The sequence below is a fragment of the Falco rusticolus genome, chromosome 10 (assembly GCF_015220075.1).
Source record: "Falco rusticolus isolate bFalRus1 chromosome 10, bFalRus1.pri, whole genome shotgun sequence".
NCBI classification, from domain to species: domain Eukaryota; kingdom Metazoa; phylum Chordata; class Aves; order Falconiformes; family Falconidae; genus Falco; species Falco rusticolus.
This window is the reverse complement of record NC_051196.1, coordinates 36844471-36872288: the sequence shown is the minus strand read 5'-3', so window position 1 is coordinate 36872288 and position 27818 is coordinate 36844471. Positions and strand designations below refer to the sequence as shown.

General features: G+C 39.6%; 1 protein-coding gene across 2 annotated transcripts in view; it reads left to right on the top strand.

The window, feature by feature from the left end:
• Positions 1-27818, top strand: part of LOC119154643 (ubiquinol-cytochrome-c reductase complex assembly factor 1) — a 46944-nt gene that overhangs the window by 9282 nt on the left and 9844 nt on the right. For both annotated transcript variants that reach the window (XM_037402474.1, XM_037402473.1), the window contains 3 exons: positions 2445-2517; positions 7163-7220; positions 13597-13705. In XM_037402474.1, coding sequence (XP_037258371.1) covers positions 2445-2517; positions 7163-7220; positions 13597-13705 — 240 coding nt within the window. The remainder of the gene's footprint in view (positions 1-2444; positions 2518-7162; positions 7221-13596; positions 13706-27818) is intronic.

Below are 27818 nucleotides of genomic sequence, written 5' to 3'. Positions count from 1 at the left end.
AGCCTACAACAGTTGTCTTTTTCAGGACTTTCTGCATGAAACTAGGCATTTTTCTGTAGTATCTACTGATGGTTTTTTCTTCTATGATTTTGTCTGTTTGTACTTTTAACTCTTGTAAGTTTATAGCATCCATAGCATTCAGTATCAGGGAGTTCCATAGCTTGAGTACCAGCTGGGGGAAGTACAGTTATTTTCAGTTGGTGCCTTTTAATTTTGTACATTTTTTTTTTTTTAAAAAAAGGTGATTATTCTTTCCTTGGAGTGTATGTTCACATTCTCCCTTCCACTGATGATATTATAGACTCATATACTCCACAGTATCTTAGTCTTTATCTGGGCTGAGGAGACTTAGTCTAACTCATTTCTGTTATTGAGGCTCTTTCATGTTTTGACTTTTATTGCTCTTCTCTGAACCTGAACAACAGTGTTGTGTATTTCTGTGACAGGAGGGTCTCCCAAACAAACAGTAGTGAGATATGATTACTGTTTGAGTCACTGTGCAGTAGTAGCTGACTAGGGCAGAGTCACAAATAGGTCATCCTCTTTCATATGTTTCAAATAGTCCTTTCATAAGGGAGTTGTTAACGTTGACTAAATGAGAGCAGTTCTGTAAGAGTGACTTTCAGTTCCTTATGCAAAAGGAAAAAGAGATGAAATTCATAATGTCTTTGTTGTGAACTAGGACACAGTATAAAGGAGTGAGAGGAAAAGGCAGCTAAAAGGAGGGGCTGAACCCAACTGTGTAGGAATTAAAATCTGTAAGGTGCTTCAAATATCTGCAAGGCAGAGTGGACCTCCTCTGAGACTAATCCAAAACTGTTGCTGGTTGCATCTGGCTCCTCGGAAAGAAAATACAAAGAAAAGATAATTGATACTTAAGGGAGTTGGGTATTTTGGTTAAAATCAGTTGCTTTTAATCAGGTGATGCTAAACTTTATGAGATGGTAGTGCATGTGTACATACTGTTATAATAAAGATTCTTATTAGCTAAAAGCATTGATTCAGAGTTCTCTTTAATGGCTACTGCCTGCTTTTGGCTAGGAAACTTGGGTTTGGAGAGAGTTATTTTGTGGTTAGGGCCCAAGAGACCTGAGTTCATTTTTGGCCTTGCCAGTGCTCTCTGTGAGATCTCAGGGAAGTTTCTTAATATTTTTCTGCTTTTTTCCATTTTCTTCTCTCTTCTCCCACACCTCTGCTACACCCTAAAACTTCCATGATTAAATTTCACCAGTTTCTCCTGTGTTACCTGCCTTATTTAAGGGCTGGATTGCAGAGAAATGTTCTTTACAATATGTTTTTAATGGCTATTAATGCCTAGTCTGGGGCAGTGGCTTTCACTGGGGAGATCTCTGCTCCCAGGCCAGGCAGCATTTCCTTTAAAAAGGAAACCTTCAGTACTCCAGTAAGCAGCATAAATTATTTTAGTGCAAGAAGCTTAGAGTTATACTTTATTTTTGACAGAAGCCTGAGATTATTGAATAAGAAAAATAATGGCTCCTGTGTTTCCACAGCAGGAGATCAGTTGCAACTTCCTCATTCTTCTTTGGGCTGCCGGAGACACAAATAATTACTTTGGTAATTTAAAGTGCCATTTGACAGGCGTAGTGCTCGTTTCTGTAGTACAGTGAGTACTGAGATGATCCCTAGTATATGTCACTAAAAATAAAAATAATTTTTTTAAAAAAAAACCGAATGCAAACCAAGCCAAGCCCAGTGCTGCTTGCTTCCTGTCTTAGGTAGGGGAGTGAGCTCTGGAGTTTTGAATTTTTTTTATTTTTCTCCCCTTGATATTAGTAAACGTGAGTGGCTAACAGGTCTTCTCTTTAAGATCTTTGCTGTCAGTTAATAGGCTCTTTGAAGCTTCAGCGCATGTTTTTCTGGTGCAGTGGCAGTCCAAGAACAAAATTAGAAGTGCCAAAACACCTGGGTATACTTCCTGTCATTCATCATTTGGGATTTCTTTCTTAGTTGTGAGGCTTAGTTGGTCAATTTTCATTTTTACTGGAAAAAACAGTATTTTAGGACATGTCTGGTATGCCACTTCTTTAGTATTTAAAATTTAGATTATACAAACACTTTGACTGGTGTACATCAATTAAAATTACTGGAGGAAACCGGGAATTATGAATTGGGATCTTTGGAGTCTCTGTAAGGAAAGCAATTTAATTTCTTTTTCTGTGCTGACAATATTATATGAAACTAGATTTGCAAGGGTATTCAAGAAGGCATTTAATCATACTTTTTTTGCCTCAAGGCAAGATTGATAATACTTGTGTCATTCCTGTGAGATAGAAAAGTTTAGTGTCCTCCTGAAAATCTTGAGAGATTGTGATTATGAAAAGAAGTCTTTTCAGAAAATGATAATGTATGTACTTAATAAAACAGTAGTGTTCACTAGCTCTGATGATGAATGTTTTTAACTATTGTCTTTTCTTTTTCTTCAGAAAATTAAGGTAGCAGCTTTGCGCATGTACACATGCTGTGTGGAGAAAACTGACTATGAGGAATTTTTTAACAGTAAGTAATGGACTTGATTGTATTTGGACTACTGCCCTGTTGACAGACCTTATGATAAAAATTCATTTGATATATTTATACCAATAAATACGACCGCAAAAAGACTAGTTAGACCCTAATAATGTGTGGTCAGCTAGAACCTGACTGCATTGCAGCGTTCCCTTATGCTCTGAAGTGGTAAGGGTTCAAGGGTAGACTGGAGCCTGGGAATGTTAAATTTTGACTGCTGCAATGGAGAGCAAGGGTGGCATAGTTAAACCCCAGAATATTCTGGACTTTGAAGGATATTGCCGTTTTTATTACCAGGGGTGGGATAAACTAAGAATCCAGCACTCTCTTCCCTTTTTACTGTCGTCAGATGGTCTCTGTGTCCTACCCTGTCCCATGACCAGTTGTGGGAAGGTCCAGTATAACGGGGATACAGGTATGAGAACCATCTCTGTCCACTGATGCACAATTTTTTTTTTTTATGATACAGGGTCAGTTAGATCACAGGGTCCTTCCTCCCTGTTTCTGTTCCTCATGCTGGGGCAGATTTGGCTAGAACTTGGAGACTTTCTGCATTTTACTGACCATATAGTAGACAGCATTAAACCAGGACACATCTCGACTGGCTAGAGAATATGACGCAAGTCCCTCCTTAAAATATATAGGAATAATATTGGCTTGAATTGGGATGCTTTTTTCATGTTGCACACAGTTTTTTAGCTATTAGCTAAAAAAATCTGTTACTGCTTTTATTAGTATCAAATCTGGCTGGTGAATGGGGAAGATGTGTTTTTGAGTTTGACATGAACTTCAGTAATACTTTATTGTCATGTGAATTATTTCCTATGTCAATGTGATTTAGCTGGTAGTAAACCCATTGTCTGAACATGGCCTGTCACCTGAATTCCTGAGCTGCCAAATGGTTGCTCATGGCTTTACAATGCATTAGCACAGATTGAGGCTTGAGAGATCAGCTGAAGGGACATCTTTGTGTGTTCATCTAGTGCAGAGCTTATTGAGGGTGGTTTGGTACATGGTGCTGCTGCTGGAGTGTTTTCCAGCGGTTTTCAGAAGGTTTTCCAAAACTGTGATGTGGTTTCAGTGGTTGTGGGAGTGAGAGAACTCTGAGCAATACGATTCATTAGCAATCGAAAAATTAGATCCTCTCTTACTGTGCACACATGTCTCCCCAGCTGTATGCCCTCTCAGGCTTTCCCAGGTAAGTTCTCTTCTGTTTGTCATATTTGCCTCTCAGGTAGAGGCTTTGATATTTTTAGCTGGTGTTTCACTATCTCTGCTTAGCATGTTAATTGTGCAAAGATATATTAATGTTGCCCTAGATTAAAATTTAAAGGAATTTCAAAACATGCCTGCAAAAAAGATGCTGGCATAGATTTTCAGGCTCAATACTGAGTATGACTTCAATTGTATTCTTGATATTGTTTTACTTTTTTAAAGAGAAAATCCCAAAGCTCTTCCGCACTTCAAACATATCACAAACAGCAGACAGCCTTTCCTTCCAGTTTCATCATTTTCTTCAGAATGTCTTTGTTGCTCCTTTTGTCCTACTGTCTTTGTAGCCAGTCCACCTCTGAATTGACACACAGGGACACCTGTGTTTGCATTGACTTGAGACCGTTGTTGCGTAAGGAACAAGACAGTTTGTTCTGCTGAGATTGACGGTGCGTGATGCACCTGTTGGTGTAATAGGAACGCATGTGGTGTTGGGGTCTGTGGTTTTGTGGTTCTAGAGAAACTGTTGCTTTCGTATGAAAACAGAGATATGTTTCTATTACTTCTATCTACTTACAGCTGCAGCTGTTTGGGAGATTAGTGCTAAAACTTAACAGGATGTTTAAAAAGTAGTTTCCCTGAAAGACAATATCTGCGGGGTAGGCAGGAACCTTTTAAATGGATACTGCCAATGAAGAAGCTTTAGGCTGTGGTTCCTTGGGCAGCTGAGTTGAAGCAGTGGCCAAAGGGAAAAGGCTCATTTCTCCATCTTCCTCTGCCTGTGTTCTGGACTGGACAGTTATGTCCTCTGGTGAACTGTTTTAGGTCACTGAAAGAAAATTGACCGATTTTTTTACTGACTTACTGTTCTGCTGTGTTAGTGAACTAAGTGGCATGTGGAAGGGTCTGATGGACTGCAGCTGTGGCATAAAGTAGGTGGTGAAGAATACACAATTAAGAGAGGGGAGCCTGACGTGAAGCAAGATACCCAACTTTCAGTTCAGTTCACCATGTCTTCATCAAACTCAGTCAGGAGCTATTTTTCTGTTCTGAATTGCTCATTTTTCAAATGAAGATGGGTGTCGCTTAAGCCAGGACTGCCACTCACTCCCCAAAAAGCAGCCTGGAGGACTAGTAAGAGCAGGAAGCAACTAACTCGTAAGTCATTCCCTCAGTGATGCAGCAAGCAGAGGTGTGCCTGAGACTATGCTGAAGTTGGTACTACACACCCACATGATGAATTGCACTGCTTGGGAATCCTGAGAGTAGAAATGAGGTTGCATGTGGCCCAGCTCAGGTCTGGGTCAGATGTTTTGCATCCCTTACCTGATGAATTTTAAGTGCAGAATATGACTGGAGGAAGAGGTATGTCCTCATAATCCTGAGCATTCATGTCTCTTACCGTACACAGACATGTGAACAGGATGTATTCTGTGGGCAGAATAGATTTATTCCCCAGCTGACAATAATCACAGTAATTTAATAGGTAGCTTCAACATCAGACTTTTTTCTGTATGTAACTGTATTCTGAAGGAGATAGTTTTCTCTTTAATTATAGTATGGCTCTTTCTTTTAGTTTCCCAGAATAAGGTGTTCCACAACCCCAAATTTTAGCATTGAATTCTTTTTAAAAAGCTGATATCTGAGGGCAAGCTTGTTACTTCAAAGGAGCCATCCCTCCTTTAAATTTATGATGTAGACATTCCTAATATAGAAGTTGAAAAATGAATTATAAAAATAGAAGTGCAACACTTGGAAAGTTACAGAAAAAATTCTTCCCTCCTGGGTACTGAAGAGGTCTTTTAAAACCTTTCCGTATTTCCAGTAGTAGAGGTGTTAGCTTTGCTTTCCACTGGAGAGTGATTTCTGTGGTGGCAGACTGATGCGTGGTAACTTCTACCTCAGAAACCTTGACTGTTGAAGTAAGTTTTTTATTCATAATCTTGCCTATGGAACCTTCATTTAATGAAATGGTTTGATTAATGCAAGCATTGTCTACTCTTGCCCTAGTTAGAGATGCCTTGGCCTGCCTTTAGGTCAAAGTAGTCATTTCTAGGCACGTGAACTATTTCTAATAGGAATGAGAGCGCCAAAAGGGGAAAAGGGTGAGGGAAACTTGTGTTTAATCTCCAAACACAGACTGTTAGTGCCTTTATAATATCTTATAGGTGGCATAGGTGATGTGTGGGCACTGATGCTGAAGCTTGGCACCTCCTAGGCACTGATGGAGTCACCTCTGTGAGGAGGGAAGAATCGTGATGATTTGCTTAGTTCTTCTAGTGGTTGCCTGACCATAGTTGGCATATAAAAAGATAGAGGTTTTGAAATTTATTGCTTCATGATCCAGGTGAATTCCTTGGTAATACTTGAGAGCCAAGAAGTATAGGAGTCATGAAGGAATATATTCAACACAGAAAAGATAAGGTTGACTTCCTTGGGGTATGTATGACTGGAGAGCCCATTTCTGAATATTCTCTGGCCTTCTTAAAGCTACATTTGAACAGTCCAGAGGACAAGAGCAAGTGCTGGATGGGCCAAGGTGACTGTCAGATCCTTCTCATTAGATACTCCTCTTAAAAACTTCTCTGGGAAACAGATGTGGAGGCAACTTTTTAGGACGAAGATTTGTGATTGACAGGAACCAAAGGACTTAATGTGCCCATAACCCAGAGGTCCATGCTTTTCAAGCATGAGGAAGAAGAATATGGTTTTCATGCCACACAGCCCAGATCTCCAGCCTCGCATCCTAATGGCCCATGCAGATCCATAACGTGGACATGCATATTGACAAAGCATCTCTGGGAAACCCAGTGGCTATTGGACTAGAGCTAAATCTGGAGACAGAAATTGTTTCTATGGTTGGTTTGTGGGTTTAATCCTAATGAAGAATGGTTAGAGGCAAGACAGACTTAGAGTGCGGTGGGTTGTACAGGCATGTAGTAAATCAGGAGAGTTGGAGCGAAGACCCAGCTAGCACAATATTCCGTCCCTGGCAGGAAGCAACAGCAGATGTTAGAGGAAGAGTGTAAGAACAGAGCAAAGCATCCATTGATACTTCCCTGTTACTCTCTACTGCTATGGGGTTTCCTGAGCTAGAAGCCACATTTGTCTAATTCTCCATTTTGGAATCCCCAGCACCCCACCACCGCCACCCATCCCCCTGGTAAATGTTATCTAAGTGACTTCTAAACACATGAACTCTTTTGGAATCTGTAGCATCCTGTGGCTGCATGTTCTAGAGTTCAAGCACAAGTGTGACAGTAAATGATGTTTGCTTCTGATGTGTGTGTACTGTTTAGGGCCAGAAATTAAATTACTTAAATGTATTTAGATTTTGTTTTTGTGAATTTGTGTTAGGCGCAACATGTGATGAAATTCATATTAATATTTAATTTTGGTTTTGTGTTTTTCCCCCTGCATCAAGGGTGCAAAATGCCTGATACTTTGAATTCATGGTTTCTAGTAGCCCAGCTTCATGTCTGGTAAGTGAAAAGTAAAATAGTAATGTAACTATTTTCAGGAAGTACTGATATGTACCTTATTGTGAGAAAAAGTAGATTTCATGGTTATTGATAATAGTAGTTATATTCAGTTTACTGATTATTAACTTTAGAGTTTTCTACTAAAGAACAGAAAGTCTCATAGAGAAGGTAATAACATCTTTTACATCTCTGAATTCCTCAGTAGTGGAATGATCTTTGCCATGAGTTTTCTAGAAGCCTTGCTCAGCCTGTGTGGAAAAATCTTACTTGAGTGTTTTAGGAAAAACTTAAATTTATGTAAAAGTAATTTAAAATGGGAGAATTTGTGGTGATTGAAGTTGCTGCTCATCAGAAGCATTTAACAAATTATAGCATTGGCATTTATTCTTGCACCTCTGAACCATACGTGCAGGTTAGTGAATGCCAGCTTGGCTACATGTAAAAATATTAAAACCCTTAAACATTATGTTTTTTTCCTTTTTTTTTTTCATTTGTGAAAATAGTAGCCAAAAAAAATCAGGTTTTCATCTAGCTTTACATACTTGTAAAGGTCAGAGGGATGCACAAGGGAGTACAGTAATTTTTGTTAAGTACCAGATCTTTCAGGAAACTGAAGTCCATAGACTTACATTTAGCTATCCAAAGGCTGAAAGGAAGTTTGTACTGAAATAGCTGCACTTTAAGCATAGGCCCCTTATTTCCTTGCCTCCTTTTTTTTCCCCTTGCCTCCTTTTAATTTCCTGTCTCCTCAATATATTGAAAGATGGGGCAGCTCATTTCACTAGAGAATTAATATATTAGTAGAAGCACTGAAATTATAATCAGTTAATGAAATCAGTGGAATCAATTAAGGAAGAACTTCGAAATTTGCAGTTTCTTTCTTACCATTCCCTGTGGAAAAAAGGTTTTAAAAATCAATTGATAAGCTAATCATTCATATAGATATTTGGAAAACTACTGCAATAAATATTCAAAACCAAACTGTTCGTAAGTATCTGGGGAAAACCAAAGAAGGGTGACATGAATCTGCAAAGAACACGCCTTTTTTCCACATCATCTTGATTTTGAATTTACAGGAAAATGTACACTGTGATACACAAAATCACATTCACGATACATAACCTTCTTTCATGACAGGCATAAAAACAAAAGAAGGGACTATGACGGAGATTGAACGAGTATGGGTTACACAGAAATTCTAAGATTAGAGCTACATTGGAGAAGGCCAAGAGTTGCCACACTTTAAGCCAGTGATGTTAAGGAGATATTTAATGAGGGAAATTGAAGTACTCTTAGGATATGGCAGACAGGTGGACAGCAATGTACTACATAATCAGGAAGGAACCAAATCGCCCCACTTCGTGTGACAGCAATGAAAATTCGAGTGTGGAGGTTAACACTAAAGGTTAATATTTCCAGGGTTTATGTGCCTTGCTCCTCCATGTTCCTGGCAGCTTGACCTAAGGAGCACTGTCATTCTGGACCATGAGTGAGAGATCCAGCTTGATATTCCAGGATGCAGAGAAGCTTGCAATGGGCCTACTCGCTACCTGGGTCATTGGGAAATGCTGCAGGCTTTGCTTGTGATTAGCTCAGTGACCAGGATACTGCCATGACATGGTTTTGCTTTAACAGTCAGGTTTATTGCTGTGCTCTCTGTGATTCTCTTTCTTTAATCAGTTTGACCTTGATAAAATGGGAGCAGGGCATTATTGATTCCGTTAGCTCTGGCAGGATCAAGAACATCCTATCCCTGTCTGAAGGCTCAAATACTTCTGTCTTCCCTGCTGGACCTTTTGCCTCAGAGGCTAGAAACCTTCCTGATTTGGTGGCCAATGACCTGACCATGTAGGTTCTGGTCACAGTCTTTCAAAGCGTTGCAGTCTAGATCATGTTTTGGTGTACGCACTTTTTCCTCTTTTCTTGAGAGCTTTAGTTTCAGCTGATGTAGACTGTCTTCTGGAGCTGGAGATGATGAGAATTTTTCCTAGTTTAGTAAACGCTGCCTCCTTTCTTGCTGTTGTTGCCCATTACATTCTAGTTAACTGTGTTTCTGTGCTTTTTGCATCCCACCTTTTATAGACTTAAGGTGCTTGTCAGAGCATACATTACGTTAACACATTCTGGTGGGTCCTCTCTTTGAATCTCTGGCTCTTATTTCTTCTTGTCTGTGAATACAGTTTCCCTACTTACCTCCAGTCAGAAAGGGGGCAAATTCAGGCTCTTGTGTTTAGCCTCTGCTTTTGCTAACTTATTTCAAGATAATGTTCCTTTAGACACATTCCAGTGCCTTCCAATGCAGTGCTAAAATTATATATTAGAAAATCAATCTGTTGGTATTCTTTCTTGAATGTCATGTTTTTATAGGCCATTTCTGTTACTTCACGGCTTTGGTGTCAGGAGGACTTTCTATGTTTTTAGAAGTCCAGACCTTTTAGAAAATCTGAAGCTGTTCATCTCCGCTGCTGGGTTTGCCTTTTTCCTTGCATTGGCAGTCCTAATGGAGTATTGGCTGTGTGCAGAGCTTTTATGCAACTGCCAAAGAGATGACTTTGACTGTACTAAGAAATGTCTTGGTACAGGATGTATCATGTTACATACCTAGAGTTCCCTTCATATTTTCACCACACCAAGTATGGTGACATCTCTAAAGTATTTAAGATTGAAATAGAGAGGTGCTACAATTCCTGTTCTGAAAGGCTCAAAGCTCTGTTGTGAGAATTCATCTGAGTGTTGTTTTTCATAAGGAAGTCTGCACTTGAGAAAGTGTTGATCAGTCTGAGAGAGTCCAGAGGAGAACAAGAACCACCAAGTATGTAGGAAACAGTTCCTGGAGGAAAAGATTTCTCAGGTTTGCATAGAGAAGACTGAGGATACCATACCATTTTGAAATGTGCTGCTTCAGAAGAAGGGGAATAAACTTTCTGTGTTTTGTGACAGAGAGGACAGGGAGAAAGGGGTTTAAATTACATCAGAGGAGTCTTGCTTGAGAGAGGTTTTAAGAGAAAGTTTATATGGAATGTCTCAGGCATCGAGTTGATCCTGCCTTTACATGAGGGAATGGGCTACGTGGCCTAGGCAGAGAGAGGCACCAGGGAAGAGGAAGACTGCACAGCCAGGCTTGCTGTTAGTTTGTGCCCCAGCAAAGACCTGTATGTGGCTGTAAATGCATACAGTACTTGGTGAGCTTGCTAGGCTGGGGCACAGGATAACATGCAGACCTAATTACGAAGAGTTCAGAATTTTGCTTATAACCATTTTTCATAGCATATGTCACAACATACAGCTGATCACAAACTCGATTTCAGAGCTTCCTTCTCCTGTCTCCCAAGTTGCTGGCCATTCATGAATGGGTTAAACAGAATACCCTTCCAAAATTACTGTTGATATAGTGTTGTTAGGCCAGAGTAATTTCTCTGGACAAGTTTAATGTAGCCCCAGTAGCTGGTCTGGAGCAACTGGGGAAGCAGGAATGAGTGGCCAGGTGGAGGCGATAGTGGGAAGCTCTGTGTGGGCTTTGCATTTGTCGTGCTTTAGAAGTATAATGCATCATCATACCTTGATTGCTTGGCACTGAGCTGCCTCACAACGGTTGACAGGGCAGTGTCGACTACTGCTTCTGGTGTTTAAGCCAGTCTTTTGGCACTATGGGAATAATGACAGAAGCATTTGTAGCTAAGGCTGTTGTAGAAAACTGCTACCCCTCATCTAAAATGGGTTGAGTTGATGCTCCTGTTCCTTTTCAGGCATCTTTTCATATAATTTTCTTACCTTAAATACAGCATAAATTATCCAACCCAACCAATGTCAGGTAGACAGCTTTCTAAAGATAGTGTGGAATAATTTTGCTTTCATGGTTTGATGAGGATGAGTCAGTATTTGACTAAACTACAGGACAGATTCTGTAGTGAAACGATAAAATGTTTCACACTGTGTTGATCTAATGAGAAGGCTTATAGTCTTTAAAGAGCCTGTGTCTTTTAAACCTCAGACGGCAGGTGTAGTAACAAACTACCAAATTTTCAAATAAACTGCAAAATTCCATGATCTCACTCGTGGTGCTGCAGAACAGCTCTGTGACAGCACTATGCATCCAAACACAGAGCCACCTTTTAGGCTTCGTGAGTAGCAGTTTTTACTCTGAGCACCACTGTAGTCCTGCTCATCAGTGACCAATTGTTAGTTGTTGGTCTGTGTGCTGCGCTCTCCTCCTGCTTCACCACCGCTGAAGGCAAACTGGATAGGAACCAGTATTTATGCTCAGGAGTAGGTTTTCTTGCCAAGCCACTCTTGAGGTTCCGCCCCCCCCCCCCGCCCCGAGCTTGCATATTCAGCAAGAGAAGCATAAAAATGGTTTTCTTAGCCCAAAATAGGGATACAGTAACTCTTACTAATTAACTTTTTTACGCAGCTGAATTATGTAAATGCACAAGGAACAAAGGTTTTTAAAATTGGTGAAAGTAAGACACAAAAGTTTTATGCTCCTTGTGCATTTGTTTTGTGGAAGGATTGGGAACTGGACAGCTGTTCTCTGGGTTCTGAACCACTGTTGTAGCAGAAAGCTTTGTCATCTTTCTGTGACCAAAATAAGCATTCATTTCTTGATACTGCCTTAATTGTGTTGTTTGCTGGGTCAGTGGTGTTGTTGGACAGATAACGAGTTGTCACTGCCACAGCATAAAGTTCGGGAATCCTTACACAGCTCTGCTTCCTGAGACAGAAATTGCCACCATCTTCCCTCTGTTCCCTTTGCTGACTGTTGCCCCTCTCCTTCTCTACCTGCCTCTGCCCAGATTCTCTGTCACTCCACCCTTTGATCATTGGTCTACTTGTCATGCCTCAGTCCATCTCTCGAGTCTTCTGACCTCGTTCCACCTGGCTTGTGTTGGAGCCTGAGCTGTCTTGTATGGCTGGTGTCATTTTCAGAAACTCTCCATCTAGAAATCAGATTCTGGTCCATGGGCATTTCTTCTTTCAGTTTTGGTGTCTCAGTTGGATGGCCCTTGTATGGGACTCAAATCTATGGTTCTAATCAGAAAAAAGAATATAGAAGTAATGCAGTTTGTTACCTTCAGTTTGTTTTGTCTCTGTGACTCATTGCTACCAATTAGTTTTGCTTCTGAAAAATACCTTTCCTTTACTAATCGGTAGAGAAGATAGAATCCATCATAAAGATTGGCATCTCCTGAGGTCAGCTCACAGTCAGGCTTCAAGTGTTTATGATTGTCCCTGTTGAGCTGGCATTTACACATCACCAAATACTTTGAATGCTTATAGGGAGGCACAAATCTTATGTCCACTGAAGAAACGAATGGACAAAAAAAAAAATAAATTCTAATTTTTAACTCTTGTGGCACATTCACTGTTGTTCGTATGCAGCTGCTTCAAAGTGGCCTCAGTCAGCTCTGCTCTGTTGTTTTTACATAAGCTGGAAGAATAATTTCCTGTGAGCAGTTTCCCATCTGTAGCACGTCTCTATGAAAAGCAGTAACGTCTTTGAGCTCCAGTGTTTGAGCATCACCTCGTCTACAGTAACTCAGTCAGTCATGGACAGGCGCTTCTGACTCGTAACACAGCAGCAGAGCTGATTAGTGAGGTAGAGAAGGTGGGACTGGTGATGGGACTCAGCTTAGTGAGGAATTGCCTGTATTTCAGTTCATGCTGTTTACAGATCTTGTAAAAGAGGCAAAATAAAATTTTTGTTCTGATGATTTATTTTTTAGACAGAACAGCAGCAATGACGTTCAAGTGGCTTCAGTGCTTTAAAAAAACCCTCAACCTGGTATCTCATTAAGATCCCACAGTGAACTTACAAACTTGTGAGTTCTTCTAGCAAGTACTGTGTGTAGGGGATTTTCTGAGTGGTTGGACGTGTATCCAAAGACCCACATAGCTGAAATAATTTAAGACATTGCTAATGCGAATTTGGGTGAAGTCTGTAACTTGCCTAAGCTTTCACAGCTTGGCTACCTCGGACTTTTACAGCACTTCAGTATACCATGCTGAGTTACAGCTAGCTTGTAGCCTAGGATTAGACAAGAGATTTGTTCCTGCTCCAAAGGGTGATATGTTCTTAAGGCTCAGGAATCTAGGTTGCAGTACTGTTTAACTAGATTACAGTACTGTCAGCCAGAATAGCTGTCACTCTTCTATAGCTGGACTGGCCAAAATATCATAGATACTGCTTTTGAGTACAGAATAGAAAAGTTTGTGATAGTTTATTTAAAAAATAAGTTAAAGTCTTTGTGGGTTTTTTTTCTGATCACAAGAATACATACTGTGAGGAGAATCTTAAATGAGCTGAAATATATTTAATTTACTCTTTACATTTGAAGAAAAACTAGAAGCTATGAATTTGATGTTTATTTTTTTGCAGGATGTGTCTGGTACGATTGAAGCAGGAGGGTCGCACAGGCAAATACATGTGTCGCTATATAGTTCACTGTATGTGGGAGGATGTTGAACAGCGTGGTAAGGTGATGGGGGTAAGTCATCTTTGGTGTTGATAATGATGATTTGTATCTTTCAGTGATTTTATAACTTTGCATATCTTAGAATGACTAAGAATCAACCTGTAGCTGCTTGTTTATTTCTTTATTAGCTTAAGCTGGTACATATAACCCTTACTCCTGACCATTCGTTCCTGCAGTTGTACTGTCTGTTGTATTGAGCCACTCACCTCATTTCTGAAATTGCACCATAGCCTGGATGAAGATACTGATTTGTCTGAAAGTAATTAATTTGCCATGTGGTTTGCCATGTGATTGCAGAAGTGGATGCTGCTGTAACAGAATGGGAATTTGTGGGTAGGAATAAGCAGGTGGTAATTTCTGGCTTTTAAGTCTGTAAGTGCGTTTCTCCAGCCTTCTGTTGGTGATAGTCTTCAGAGAAGGCAGTGCAGAAGCAGTGGAAGTAGGAGATAGTTTTCATAACCCCAGTATCACAGTGGTGACAGGAGACTTGATACACTTGAGGATGCCTGTGTTCAAGGAACTTCTATTGGGGGAATAGGGCTGGGGAAGTTTGCCTGTGTTGTAAAAAAAAAAGAAGAGAATTGTTCAGTGATTAAACAGAGGTTCGCCTGTGATTAAAATAAATTAGACTGTTAGAGAAGTGACATTTTTTGTATAGCAATAGTGGTATATTGTCAAGTCTTAGTTGTCAGCAGTATTTGGAGAGGCTGCTAGGGTATTCTTACTGGTGAACAAACAAGGGGAATTAGTGGGTTAGCATTTAGTATGTGATCACATTAGTAATTCAAGAGGCTTCTCTCTGATATTTTGTTTTGTATGTGGCTTTAGACAGTGTTGATTCTGGTGTAACTTCAGTTATTCCATCAGCAATGGTGGGTTTTTTCCCTAGCTGCTGGGAATTTCATAGCTTTACTGTGTTACAGCTTGCTTTTAAAGACAAGTCATCCTCTTAATTTTAGAATCACAGAATAATAAATCTTAATCTTAGAATCATTTAGGTTGGAGAAGACCTTTAAGATCATAAAGTCCAGCCATAAACCTAACACTGCCAAGTCCACAGCTAAACCATGTCCCTAAGCACCACATCTAGATGCCTTTTAAATACTTCCAGGGATGGTGACTCAACCACTTCCCTGGACAGCCTGTTCCAGTGCTTGATAACCCTTTCAGTGAAGAAATTTTTCATAATTTTGGGTTAAAAGTAAATTTGGGCATCTTATAATTTCTTGCTACGTTAATGTGCTTATATAAATTCCAGTATGGGAATCTCCTTTTTCCTGGTCAGATGCCATAAGGCAGTCAGTGTGAGTGAGCCTAGACAAATTAGATGATAGTATCAGAGAAAAAGATTGAATGAAGTAGCTTCTGCATTTTTGTCCTTATCCAGTGCCTTACATCAGTGGTTGATTCTACTTTCTGCAGGCACAGGAGACAGCTCAGACCTTTATTCTGGGTGTAAATTTAAGGCTGCTCTTCTTGAAAAGCAAAAAAAAAAAAACCCAACAAGAACAAAAACCCCAAACAAAACCCCACAAAAAAACATACACACAAAAAAAAAACGCTAACAAAAACAAAACAAACAAAAAAAACCACAAAAAAAACCCCAAATAAACACCATTACCTCCCAAAGCCCCCCAGAATCTCTTCAGATATCTCTTGATTCAGTCTCTGCACAGAGAGAGTGCTGCTTTGGAACAAAATTATTTCTCTGTTCCTTTTGACCCTAATTTTGCCTTAAATGAACTAACCTCAAATGCCATCTTGTAGCTGTCCTTGCAGGATTGGAAGCAGCAGCAAACAGCAAAGGGAAGCAAAGCTAGCTGTTTGCTACCCTTACAATTATGCAGAACTCAAAAGTATAGCATGGTGTAAGTTAGACCTGTATTGAGATCTTTTTTTCAGTGAACTTTAAGAGGATAAAAAACCCCAGTGTTTATAGTCGGTTCTTTGTAAAGGGAAACATGGGGTTTCCATTTCTGCAAACTAAATTATTCCCGGGCTCCCCAAAATTCCCCAGAGTGTAAAAAAAACCTCACCAGTGTCCTTATGTTTTTGTCCAGTCTGGAGTCTCAGGTGTTAATACATGCATATTATTATAATGGTATGGTTGCTGTATGATGCAACTGTAAGGAGGTCTTAAGTTGTTTGAATGCCATTCATTCTCTGCCTTAGCAGGTTAGGCATCTTTTCAGTTTGAATTTAAATTTCATAATCTTTGTTTGTAATAATGATCATGCAACGTAATAATGAGTATGTTTAACTTGCAATAATATGATTCCTATAATATACTTTTGACTGTAACCTAGTGTTAACGTAGCTTTTATGTGGCAATAGCTGATGCTTAAATGAAGTATGTACACATTTAAAAGCTTGATCTCGAAAACAGTTACATCTGTGTGTATATTTAACATAGTTTAGCTGCACAGAGGCCCACTGATTTTAATGAGACTCCTTCTGAGAGAACGTGAACTTTTGAGGTAACTGCTAACTAGACTAGGCACTAAGGGTGTGTAAGCAAGCATAGTGAGCTCTCCTAGATTGTAAACTTGGAGATTAGGACTGCTCTCTTCCCCATAGTGTTTGTGAAAGCATAAGGTTTTCATAATGTTTTAGTGATTTTTTTTTTCTTTCATCTTTTAATTATTCCTGATCTTTCAGTCATTATTTTTTCAAGGTGTATGAACTTTATTTAGCGTCTTCTGCTAGTATTTATTGTATGTTAGATGAAAACAATTTCTGCATTGGTGTCTGAAGAGATTAGCTATTCCCTTGTTCCTTATCATTGCTTTATTTTCCTTCCTTGGTGCTAGTGATGCTAGCTTAATGTACCACTTCACGCATGCCCCTGCATGGGCAGTTTCTGTTTATTCCATGCTCTTCACTTACTTCACATAGATGTGATGGAACTCTTTTTCTCACATCTCACCTTTAGCAATTACAAGGAGTCTTAAGAGTTTTAAGTGATAAGTAAAGGGCAGTTACCGTGCTAGGTTCTACTTACTGTCTTGATGTGTTTATCCCTAATAGTTCTTTAAAAAGGAGGCTGAGGTAATGACAAAGGGCTTATGAGCTGATCGAGGAGTATGTGTAACAGCTATTTCCGTCCAATGCTTTCAAATTTCAGAAGCTGAGCCTTTCTCAGAAGCAAGTTAAGTGAACAGAAACTTTCCTGAATACTTTTAGGGCACTAAAGTTATCATCTGCATAGCTCCTAGGAGGCTAGGAATTTTTTCCCCCTGCTTTTTCTCTCATGCAGGGTATCAAAGGTCAATATTTAATTCCAATCGGTACATTCCTGTATTATGGTATAAGTGACAGAGCACGTGTATGAAATTGCTAGTTGGATGCAATTAGTTTAACTTGTTGACAGACAGAGCTGTGGTTCTTCTACTCGTTTCCATATCTAGCAACAATTCCAACACTTAATGCAGAATATGGATACTATATTCCTGAACTGATATTGATGGTTTATTAAAATATGCCATCTGCCTTTGAATATGCAAGTTCATTGAAGCTGAGAGAATGTGAGGCATTTTAACTACTAATTTACATCAGCTCCCAGCTCCAAATGGAGTTTGTATTATTTCAAAACCTGGTTGTTAAAACTGCTGAGATCTAAATCTCAGCTACAAAGTTTTGGGACCTGTTAGCCTGAGCTCCTTCAGCACTCCCTGAATGTCGGCAAGAGTCAGAAACCAAAACTTGACACAGCTGTAAAAACACACAGAGAGCTTGTGGCCTCAGCAAATTCTACTGGTGCAGGCATATTTCAGATATAAATTTTACTCTGCTGTCCCTAGTACTAATGAAGTCAGTTTCTTTTGGTGGGTTTGCAGCCAGGTGTGTCCAGTTCTGTGGCTAACCAGTGCTCTTTACTTAATTTTTCCACTAGTGACATTTCTATCAAACTTTAAAAACAAACAGAAAAATTGGCTTGATGCAATGGCTCAAAGTGTTAATAGTAACATTAGGCTGGGTAAAAGACTTCCTTTCGATCCTACTTTGCCAGAGATCTCCACCTTGTGGCTTGCAGTGAGTAGATTTATACTATGCAAACTGGCAGCTGCCTAATCAGTTTGTAAGGGGAATTCACTCAGTACTAGAAATTGCTGCTATTTGTTTTCCTAACAGAGTTCTTTAGTAACCTGAATATTAACCTTACTGATCTGAGTGTTCTGTTTTAGTAACTGTGTGTATATAAAAGCAGTTGATACAAGTTTTCAGTGTATCTTAGATGCATCTTAGATGAAGCTGCAGAATTGATCAGAAGGACTTGTAGATGCTGGAGTTCCATGGAATGGGATTTCAGCTGATAAACAGACAATAGATATGAGGTTACAAAAAACCCCACACAAACACCACCCACCCCCACCCAAAAAAAAAAAAACCAAACCAACACACCTTGAACAAAACCCAAACAAACAACAAACTGCCACCAAAAAAAATGTACAGCCCTTACCTGCTTTGCTCCAAGAACCCCATACTAGTACTTCTGGGTGCAAATCACATGTTTTCTTACGAAGATCAATCAGGCTTCATTCAGATACCTGTAAATCGTTGTAGGCTCATTTTAGCAGTTAGTCTTGTGCGGTGTGGTGGCGTTCTGCTTCTGAAATGAGTAAGTAGGGTTTTTTCAGTGCAAAACAACGTTTCATAACCATACATGTTCTGAAAGCTGCAAAAGAGATAAGAATAGGGCTTAAGATAAGGAGGGTCTGTCAAGCCCGGTGTGCCAAATGTGTTTTAATTTATCTTAATCTCACTTTCCTGTTTTCCCACCAGACCACTTAGACCCTTGCCCCCTTTTTTTCCAGGAACACATCTAGGTGTCTTTTGAATTCATTTATTGGCTCTGCTGTGCATAGCACAATACAGTCTTTGTTACACTTTTAGCTAGAGCTGTTTATATACAGTGACCCATAATTTGCTCTCAGTTACGTTGGTGTACATCTGAAGTAATGCCATCAGAATCAATAACGTGGTTCACATCACTGTAACTGAGAGCAGAATTAAGTTCTGTGAACTTGAATGCCATTTTCTGTCTTGATACTATTTTCACAGCGAGAAGACTTCAGATGATTAAAAATGCCATTTTACCTTACAGTAACTACAAAACCTCCTAAACTTGATATAATTTGAGTTTGTTATTTGTATTGTGAAGAAAAAAAAGTCTGATGTTTCTAACTAAAGACTCAGAAATCATGGTCACAGTGAGACAAGTAAGATTCTAGAATTGCTTTAGATGAGAGGATAGGGTGTGTAAAATTGGTAGAATTTTTTAAAATGGAGCTTGATCTTTGTGTGAACTACTGCAGTTGATTCACTTGCAGTGGGAGCTACTGTACTCGAATACGCAGGGGGTCCTTTTCAGGCCTGTCTCTCAAATCTGGTGGGAAGTGGTGGACTCAGTTTGGGATGCACAGAACAGAAGCTGCATTACCATGGGAGAGCAGGATGTGAGCTGGGGCAGAAGGAAATAGTGTGCAGCATTCTGGCAGTGCAGTGGAGTGGGAAGTTGAATGGAGGAAGCGTACTCAAGTGAAATGTAGAGAAGGTAGCGATTTTGTTTGAGGAAACAGATTGGGATATGAGATGGAGGATAGTGTTTAGTATGGTTGAGAGAGGTTTTTGAAAACCTATAAAACTAGAGAGGAAAATACCTAGTTTCAGATGGTCTAGGTATATTTTGAAATGCGTAACTTTCCTAGGACATTTTAAGGACAGAAATGTTACCAGTTTTTAATGACTGTTTAGAAAACATGAGACATGAAATCTTACCAGTTTCTGGTGTTACCTTTTGTAAAAAAAACAAACAACTTGCTTTTGTTTAAAAAAACAAAAACATAGTGAGATACAAAATTGGTGTGTGTGGGTTTTGTGCTTTTTTTAATAGGATAGGCATTGGATACCATTGGATAATAGGATATCAGGCATTGTATATGTTTTAACTGAACTTAGTGTTGTAAGAATATCACAAAAGAAATAGTTTGTCAACCCTTGATCCTTTCTCAAAGAGCTCAAAAGTTCACAGCAAGTTTTCAGTATTTTGTCACTTCCTAAATGAATAATAGTATCAGGTATTGTTCCAGAGTAAATTTAGTAAATTTGATTCTGGAAATCTTAAATATGCAGAAAACGCATGTGTATAGAATGTTACCTGGAAAATATCTTGACTGTGGTGAGATCTGGAACAAACAGTATGCAGTGTGATGCAAATTTAGCTTTACCAGGTCATGGAGTTTTGAAATAGGGATCTCTTTCTCGTGTTGTTTTTAATGTAGTTGTTCTAGAACCAGTGTCTGTGGAATGAACGCACGTGGGTGTCTGAAATATAGGCACGTTTGGGGCATGCCAAAGATACCTGGTGTTGAAATCAAGTTATGATATATGCTTGGGTTCTTTTCAACTGGCCTGCCCTGTTTTTCTGTAGAGTCTGGCATAAAAAAATCAATTTAAATTTCCCAGATGTGTTGGATCTGGTTACTGTAAGGTAGTGTCCTTGGTCTGGTTTGTGCCTCCCTCTGGTGCCTGCAAGAAGTACGCTGGAAGCTGCTTTGTAGCACCTTTTCTAGAAATACCTTTCTCATTATTCCTCACTTTCTGCACCAGTGGGACTCACATGCCAAAATCGATTTTACCATGCAGTGCTCGTAGGTGTTAAGTGCTGCCCTGTGTTCCTCAGACTCTCCAGAACAGAGTGTAGTTGCCAAAATTCGAACGTTGAGCAATGCAGTTACTGCTCACCACAACTGCATAATTTTTATTTTGATAGCGTAGAGATGATTGAAACAGGAAAATGATCCTTACAGAACCTGCCAGTCTCCAGGCTCAGCAGAATGGGTAACACTATGTTGTCACTGTTGCCTGGCTCCTGCCAGTGCTTTGTGTATCACTTGGGATGCAGTTTGTGATTTGCCTGTGGTCAGTGCAGGGTTAAGTAACACGTTGTTATGTGACTCTTGGACATTTAAAGACCACTACCTCTTCTAAATAAGAATAATCAAATGAACCATTGAGAGGTTCTGTGGTTTTCCCGATATGTTTTGATCTTACTGTTGCTTGTGCTTTTTGCTGCCAGTAGAATATCACTAATATCTTATGCTTCCTCTTCAGGAAGGAATAACTAACTTTTCCTTACGTTTGTGCTGCCCGCCTGTCTTGAAGGACAATACCATAAGTATCAGTTAGGGTTCCGATATGGTGCAGGGGTGCTGCAAGGGTTTGAGGCAGTGCCTTCCCTTCCCCTTGCACAACTTGTTTTTGTGTCTCTGGCAGACTCAACAGCACCCGTGTGCTGTGGCTTTGATTAAAACAGTATGCAGTGGTTGTTGGCTCTCCCAGCTCACAAATTACTACTGCCACCTACTGCAGTGTCTCTGGCTGTTCCCTTCCTCCTGTATCAGGAGGCCCTGGTGGCAGTTATCAGATGGTGTTTGGTAACTGCTGCTGACAAGGAGAGGTCGGTTGGTTTTCTGTACGCATCTACCTTCCACTGAATGCTTCCAAATGCTAATTCTGGCTAAACTAAGGAGTGGTTGAAGTGCTTTATTTTGTACAAATTCTGGACTTTTCTTCAGGGGGCACAAATGGCGCATGTGAGGTCTGTTTGGTACTCTTCGTTTCGGAACTCTTCATTAAGCCTTATTTTGGAGAAGGATTAGTAACTTTTATTACTTTGTTTCTGAGAGCAAAATGTGAGTGCAGCTTTACAGACTACAGTGAGTGCTTCCAAGAGGGAGAGGCACAGTATGTGAGAGAAACTCTTTTCTGTTTTCTCTTTGACAGCAATTGCATTCAGGCTAATAGGATCTTCATCAAGCTTGTATCTGTACAACTGTGGTAATTAATCTTACTCTCTCTGTCATGCTAACCAGTTAGAAGAGCATCGTCCTGTTCTCTGGGTTGCCTTCCTTGCTTGTCACTTTTGTTTTGTCAGGTGTGGTGAAAGTTTACTTCCCCATTGGTTGCTGTGCTCTGTGGTGTGCTGACTATTACTGTTTTCATGTATGCCCAATTTTGGCATTTACATAAGCAATTACTTAAGGTCTTAATTCATCGCACCCATTCTGAATGGTTTTTTCCCCCTCCTTGTCCTTGGTCATTTTTCTGTTGCCCTAATGCCTGAACTCACTGGAGCTTGTATCTGATGCCTTTCTCAGGGTATGCACCTGTTTCCACCTTTCCCCCCTCTGTCAGTATGTCACATAGTTATCCCTTCCTACTTCCTATCTTGTAGAGATATTAGTTTATCTCTCTACCTTTTTTGTAAATTCTTTTTGTTTCCTTGCAGGACCCCTTTGTATGTGTCAGGCTGGCACCACCACCTCTCTCCCTCCTCTTGTGTTCCTTCATGTTTAACTAATCCTCTTACAACCATTAGTGCCAGTTGTGCCGGCTCTCCATCCGCGGCATGCTGCTTCACTGCTACAATGGGAGTTTCATGTTGCAAAGGCCCACAGTGGGAGCTCAGGATCTGTCCTCTTGTCTGCTTGCTTCAAACCCACCCTTGCAAGTTGAAGCATCTTCATGACTGCTTCTCTCAACTCGAGATTTGTCTTTTCTTCTCCAATTATTTTATTTCTTTTTCTGAACACTTTCTTTCCCATCCTAAATCCTAGTTGTGTATTTGCCATCATCAGCACTTTCCTCCACTAGTATGCTTGTGCCTCATCTCTTTCTCTCTCTGACCTAGATGTCACTCGTGTCTTCCAAAAACTGGTGCAATGATAATCTCCCTGGCTTGTTGCACACTGTGGCATTACATCTCCTGACTGTCTCCACTAGGGGTGGGGTTTTTTTTTTTTGTTTCAATAGCCTGTAGTATGTACTGGGGAGTGGGTTGTCCATCTGCCAGCACTGGCAGTCTGGATCAGCTTCTCCTGTGGGCAGCTCTATGCCACTTTAATTGTTGAGCTCCTTCGAAGGCCAGTCTTAAATTCTGCTGCAGACATAATGTCTTTATGTTTACAATGCACAGACCACAGTGCCTTGTAGCCTGGCTAGGTAAGTGGGTTGCAAATGTTTGTATTTTCCGGTTCGAACTTTATTTTGTTACTTTGTTTTCTTGACTTCTCTGGCCCATTTTATCCATTGATAAAACTGGCAGCTCTATGAAGCCCTTATTTTTGACTGCTTTTGGTAACAGCTCCCACAGTAGAATAAATGATAATCATCAGCAAGTGCAAATGCAATACATTCAATAATTCCAATGTTTGCTTTCATGCTTGCGTGCTTCTTTGATTTCTTTTGCTACTTTAGCATAAGCAGTGGCATATGATACATTTGTACCTGTCTAGGCAAACTGATGTGTGTGTTGTTTATTTTTTTTTCTATTCTGGTTTGGGAATCTCAGTAGCTTCTTCCTAGTCCCTTTTCTGTCCTCAGTTATTGTGTCTTCCTCTTCTGTTTCTGGTCATACACAGCACTTCTTGTATCTCTGTTGATGTTAACTGGATATTATGCTTCTGTAAGGACTTGAATATTGTTATTTCCATATTCAAAGGGCAGGAAAGAATGCAAAAGGTTAAAAGATTTGACCAACATACCACTGTGTCTGATCTTAGAGATCTCTCTTTGTTGCTAGCAAAGCGTACATCATGTTGATTTTCAAGTTAGTCAGATAGTCTTGGGGCCACAAGAATGACTGCACATGAAAAGTGAGATTCAGCTAGTGGTGTGGAAGTCATGGATGGAAGATGGGTCAATACAATCTTGGTGTGTGTGAAATGAGCCACAGTGATTGGAATTGATTTTCAGATGGCTTGGGCACGGATTCCATAACTCCAAATATATTTGGTAGGTAACAGAAGGATGGCAGGCCTGTGAATGACCAGTGCTTCTAGGGGGTGTCACCTGAACTGTATAGTCATTTGACTTGTTCATGCTAAAAAGCACTAGCAATTCCTTCTATTTGTGGTTGCTGTTTGAAGACTTAATTGTTTAGACATGAGGAAATGGCAGAGACCCTGTAATTGATGGAAGTCCATGGCAAAAGCCCCTGAAGACAGAGCTATGTACTGAGGAGCTTGAAAATAATGTTTCATTGAAAGCATCCTAAATTTGCCCATTTGCATTTCCTTTTTTATTATGTACTTGCAAGAGGGAAGATGGCCCCTATGTAAGTTTAATCTGTGTTATTCAGGAAACCGTGTAAAGAAATTTTTGGCTTCTTGAAATCCTTGCCCATGTTTTTAGGATCTTCTGGAAGTTTATTCACAGCAGCATGAAGTCTGAATGAAGTACAGAAGTAAGATGGAAAACTCACAGTATCTTACCATGCAGCTTTTTCATGGTTCGCTTTCCTCCTTTGCCTTTTACTTGAGGGCAGAACTAGGGTAGAGAAATAATTTTTGTTCGCTTCTGAAAGGTTACAGTAATAAAGAAACTCTTGTTAACATCAGAGTATATGGCAGGCAGGAGTTTTCACAGTCTGGCATTGTTTATTTTACCAGCAATTTGGAACCTTCTGCACTCTTAAAATATTGGCAAGAAAATATTTAGCTGTTAACTATTCTGTGGCATGTGTGTGTTTGAAGCCCTGGGGAGGAGGAGTGCTTGGGGAAATTGGGTTTTTCTCAGCTTATTATTGAAACCAGAAGGTGCAGAATATTGGTAGAAGGTGAAAGCAATGTGACTTCAAATTAGAATTTTACCCAAATGTATAACTGGTGGGAGAATGTCAAACAGGTCACGTATAAACAGGGCTGTGCTGGGAAATAGTGGGAAGTCTGATGGAGCAAATGCAAATAAGCCACTTTGCTAGGCACTACAAAAATTAATTTGGAAGTGAGATAGTGAGTATTTGCATTTGTCCTGGCCTCAATCACTGGATAAAGGTTGTAGCAGTACTAGGTGTTAGCATCGAGAATTAGCCTTGCTGATTGCTTACTAATTGCATGAGCTCTTGCAATTGTCACTCAATTTTTAAATGAAATAAACTCTCCACAAAAAAAGTTTAGGAGAGATGTGACTTGCTGTTCCTACCTGATAGAAACTTCTTCTGGTCCCAAATTCTTGGTGGAAGAATGGGGGTTTTAAATTATTTTTTCCCCTAGGAGAAGATCTATTTGGTGTGAGCAGCATCATTCTTGCTCTTATTTCTACATAAAGTGTAGCCTCTTCCCGTGAGGTTACTATGGTAAAGGTAGCAATATTTTTTTAATTGCACTAGCATACTCCAGGTGAAATTCCTATCAACAAAGTGACCTGATGACTGGCATCCAGGATCATCTAATGGGCTGTGGCTGTCTTGCTGCAAGTCAGGGCTGGAAGAGGTGCACAGACATAAGAGATAGCAGTCAATATCTGCAAAGATAAGCAAAAAATGAACAAAACTGAACATACTCAGAAGTTACTCTTCTAACGTCAGGTGAAGATCCAGTGTACTATTTCTAGCAATGACCAGAGATATTTGGGGAAAAAGTGTAAGAAACTGAATTGTGTATCGGTATTTCTTCAGTACGTTCTCTTGGCATTAACTAATGAGTAATATGAGAGTTGCGTGGGGACGATCACATTTAGTATCTACTAACAGAAATCCTCTGTGGATGTGAAGTCCCTTTTTTACCCTTATATATTTTTTGCTCTTTAATGTCCTGTGGCAATGACTTCTGCCATGTAACTGTGTTGCATGAGAAAGTACTTCTATTTTTGAAGCATTATTTGTTCATTTCGTCAGCTTTTCTACATCTTTTTTATAAGAAACAGTGAACAGTAATTTCTTGTTTACTTGCTCAATATCACTCATGATCCTACTTCTCCATCATCTTCCTCCTCATTTCTTCCTGAATATAACTAGTGTTTTCTCATGTGTCTAACCACCTTAGTCTTTTCTGTGTGTCTTCTAGTTTTTAGATTTGTTCTGAGATTAAAAGGTAATAAATATGTGCATCATTTTATATGTGGGCACACTATGGCTTTATGGCCGAATAGGGTTCCTCTTTTGTTCTGTATTCCTTTCATAAGTCCTCACATTTATTTGTCTTTTTCTTCAATATTGAATTGCTGAGCTGGATTTTTTTTGAGATTTATCCACAAAATCTCTTTATTTCTGGAATTGTAGCTGCTAAATGTATACACATGGTTATATAAACTTTATGTGGTTTGTTGTTTGGTTCTTTTAAACACCTACTACTAGTTCCTTTATCAGCACTGCATGTTACTGGTCATTCTCTGTGATTGTTGTTTCCATTTATTATTGTATTTTCTACTAATTTGTACTTACCTGGTTCTGCTGAAATACTTTTCAATATGGATGCCACCTTTCATGGCTCTGCAGTCCTGTTAAATGTTATTTTGTTTAGTACTTCATGATCCCAGGGATTTTGTTGCTTTTGACTTCTATTAAGTTATCTTAAGTCTTTTTCTACGGGCAGATCGTATCACACGGAGTATGATGGACTCTCAGAATCCTGAGTGCTGCAAGGAGGTGGTGGAGCAGTCTGTATTCACTGTCTCATCCAGTGTTAAAACTCGGCCACCAGATGAAACTAGTAGAAGCTAGTTTCAGAAGAAACAAACAGGAGGTGGTGGTTCTCCTTATGGGTAGTAGACCAGCGTACTTCTTGCTGGAGCGTGCTGTGGGTGCAGAAAGTTTACCAGACAAGTTGCTTGACACAGAGACCTGTTGAAGGTTGCCATATAAACAAACATCAAGGACTGAGAACTGGCCTGAGCTGAAGTTGGTTGGGAGAGTACTTGGAGGAAGCATATATGAGATTTGTAGCCTTTTTACTTTTCTCAGTGTATCTCGCTACTGTTAAGGCAAGACATGCCGTTAACTGGGCTCTTGGTCACATCCAGTGCAGTGTTTCTTGTGTCTTACACCCTCTGACAGTTACTGAGGTCTGGCTCAGTAAAGAGATTGAGTTTTACATGACCTAAGTGCTAATGGTGAATATCTACTTTATTTGCCTTTACTGCTGTCTTCTCCCAGTGTTTCTTTTGAACTTGGTTATGTAACTTCCTTTCCATTTATCAGACTGAATTCTTGATCCTGGTTTTGGTATGTTCAGAAACATGTTCATGATCAGTTTTGGGCAAGTAATTTTTTAAAAGAGGCATTACAGGAAAAACCTTCTACAGCCGCTCACCCTCACAGAAAATCAGCAACTCGACAGAGCCCAGGGATTTGACCTCTTTTCCCTGACCCCTCTTTGGGGAGGTTGTCAATGAGCTCTGCCAGCCACAAACTACAGAGAAAAAGGAATTTGGGACAAGCCACAGTACAATCCTGACTGTATTAAATATATGGGGATCTGCTCTGCATCTTCAGCTGTTACAATGGCAGAATTTTTGAATTGATAGACTGCAAGACAGAAACATATACCTCATTTTCTTGATAGGAGACAGCTAGGGGTGACCTTCTATTTTCGTTGAAATATGTAAATAATGTCTTGAAATAAACAAGCTCTAAGGAGTGTTATTGATGACTATGCAATTGTTACAAAGGTAGCAGAGCATGCAAAAGTCTTTTAACATTAACATGTTTTCATGGATTGAAGATTTTGGCAGGAACTTGTTCTGATGAAGTCTGGCATTCAGCTTTTGTCCAGGTTACTACAGTGTCGAAGTAGCTTGTCAGTGAACATTGAAGAAGGCTTTAAAGACCGTTCTGTGAATCTCTTTATCTACTGAGGCGGGTTACAAAATTACTTAATTTTAATTAGAAAATTAGAGAATTTATCAAAAAAGTTAGTATTTTAAGCTATATGGGAACTCACAGCTGTAGCTAATTATAAGCCAGTAAGCTTGTTTGTAGAGAAAGTAACAGTGATTAATAAAAGACTCAAAAAATCAAGATTGGAAAAATAATTTCTGCAATATCTTTGTCATTTCGCAACTATGTGAGATTGCCTGAAGGAACTGGCCTTTTTGGCTACTTGCTACAGAGATATTTTTAATCTGTTTTATTAATTTAATCATTTTGATCCTAGCTACAGTCTCAGTCATTTTCAAAATTACTGTCCTACGAGTAATAGTTATGTTATTGGAGGAAATAAGAGCCGTTTGCAGGTTTTCCCATTTAATGCCATGTGTGTTTATTAAAAGGGCAGCAAACACTTAAAAAGCTCATATATAACTATATGCAGTTGTAATATATGGTTTACATTAGTTACAAATAATA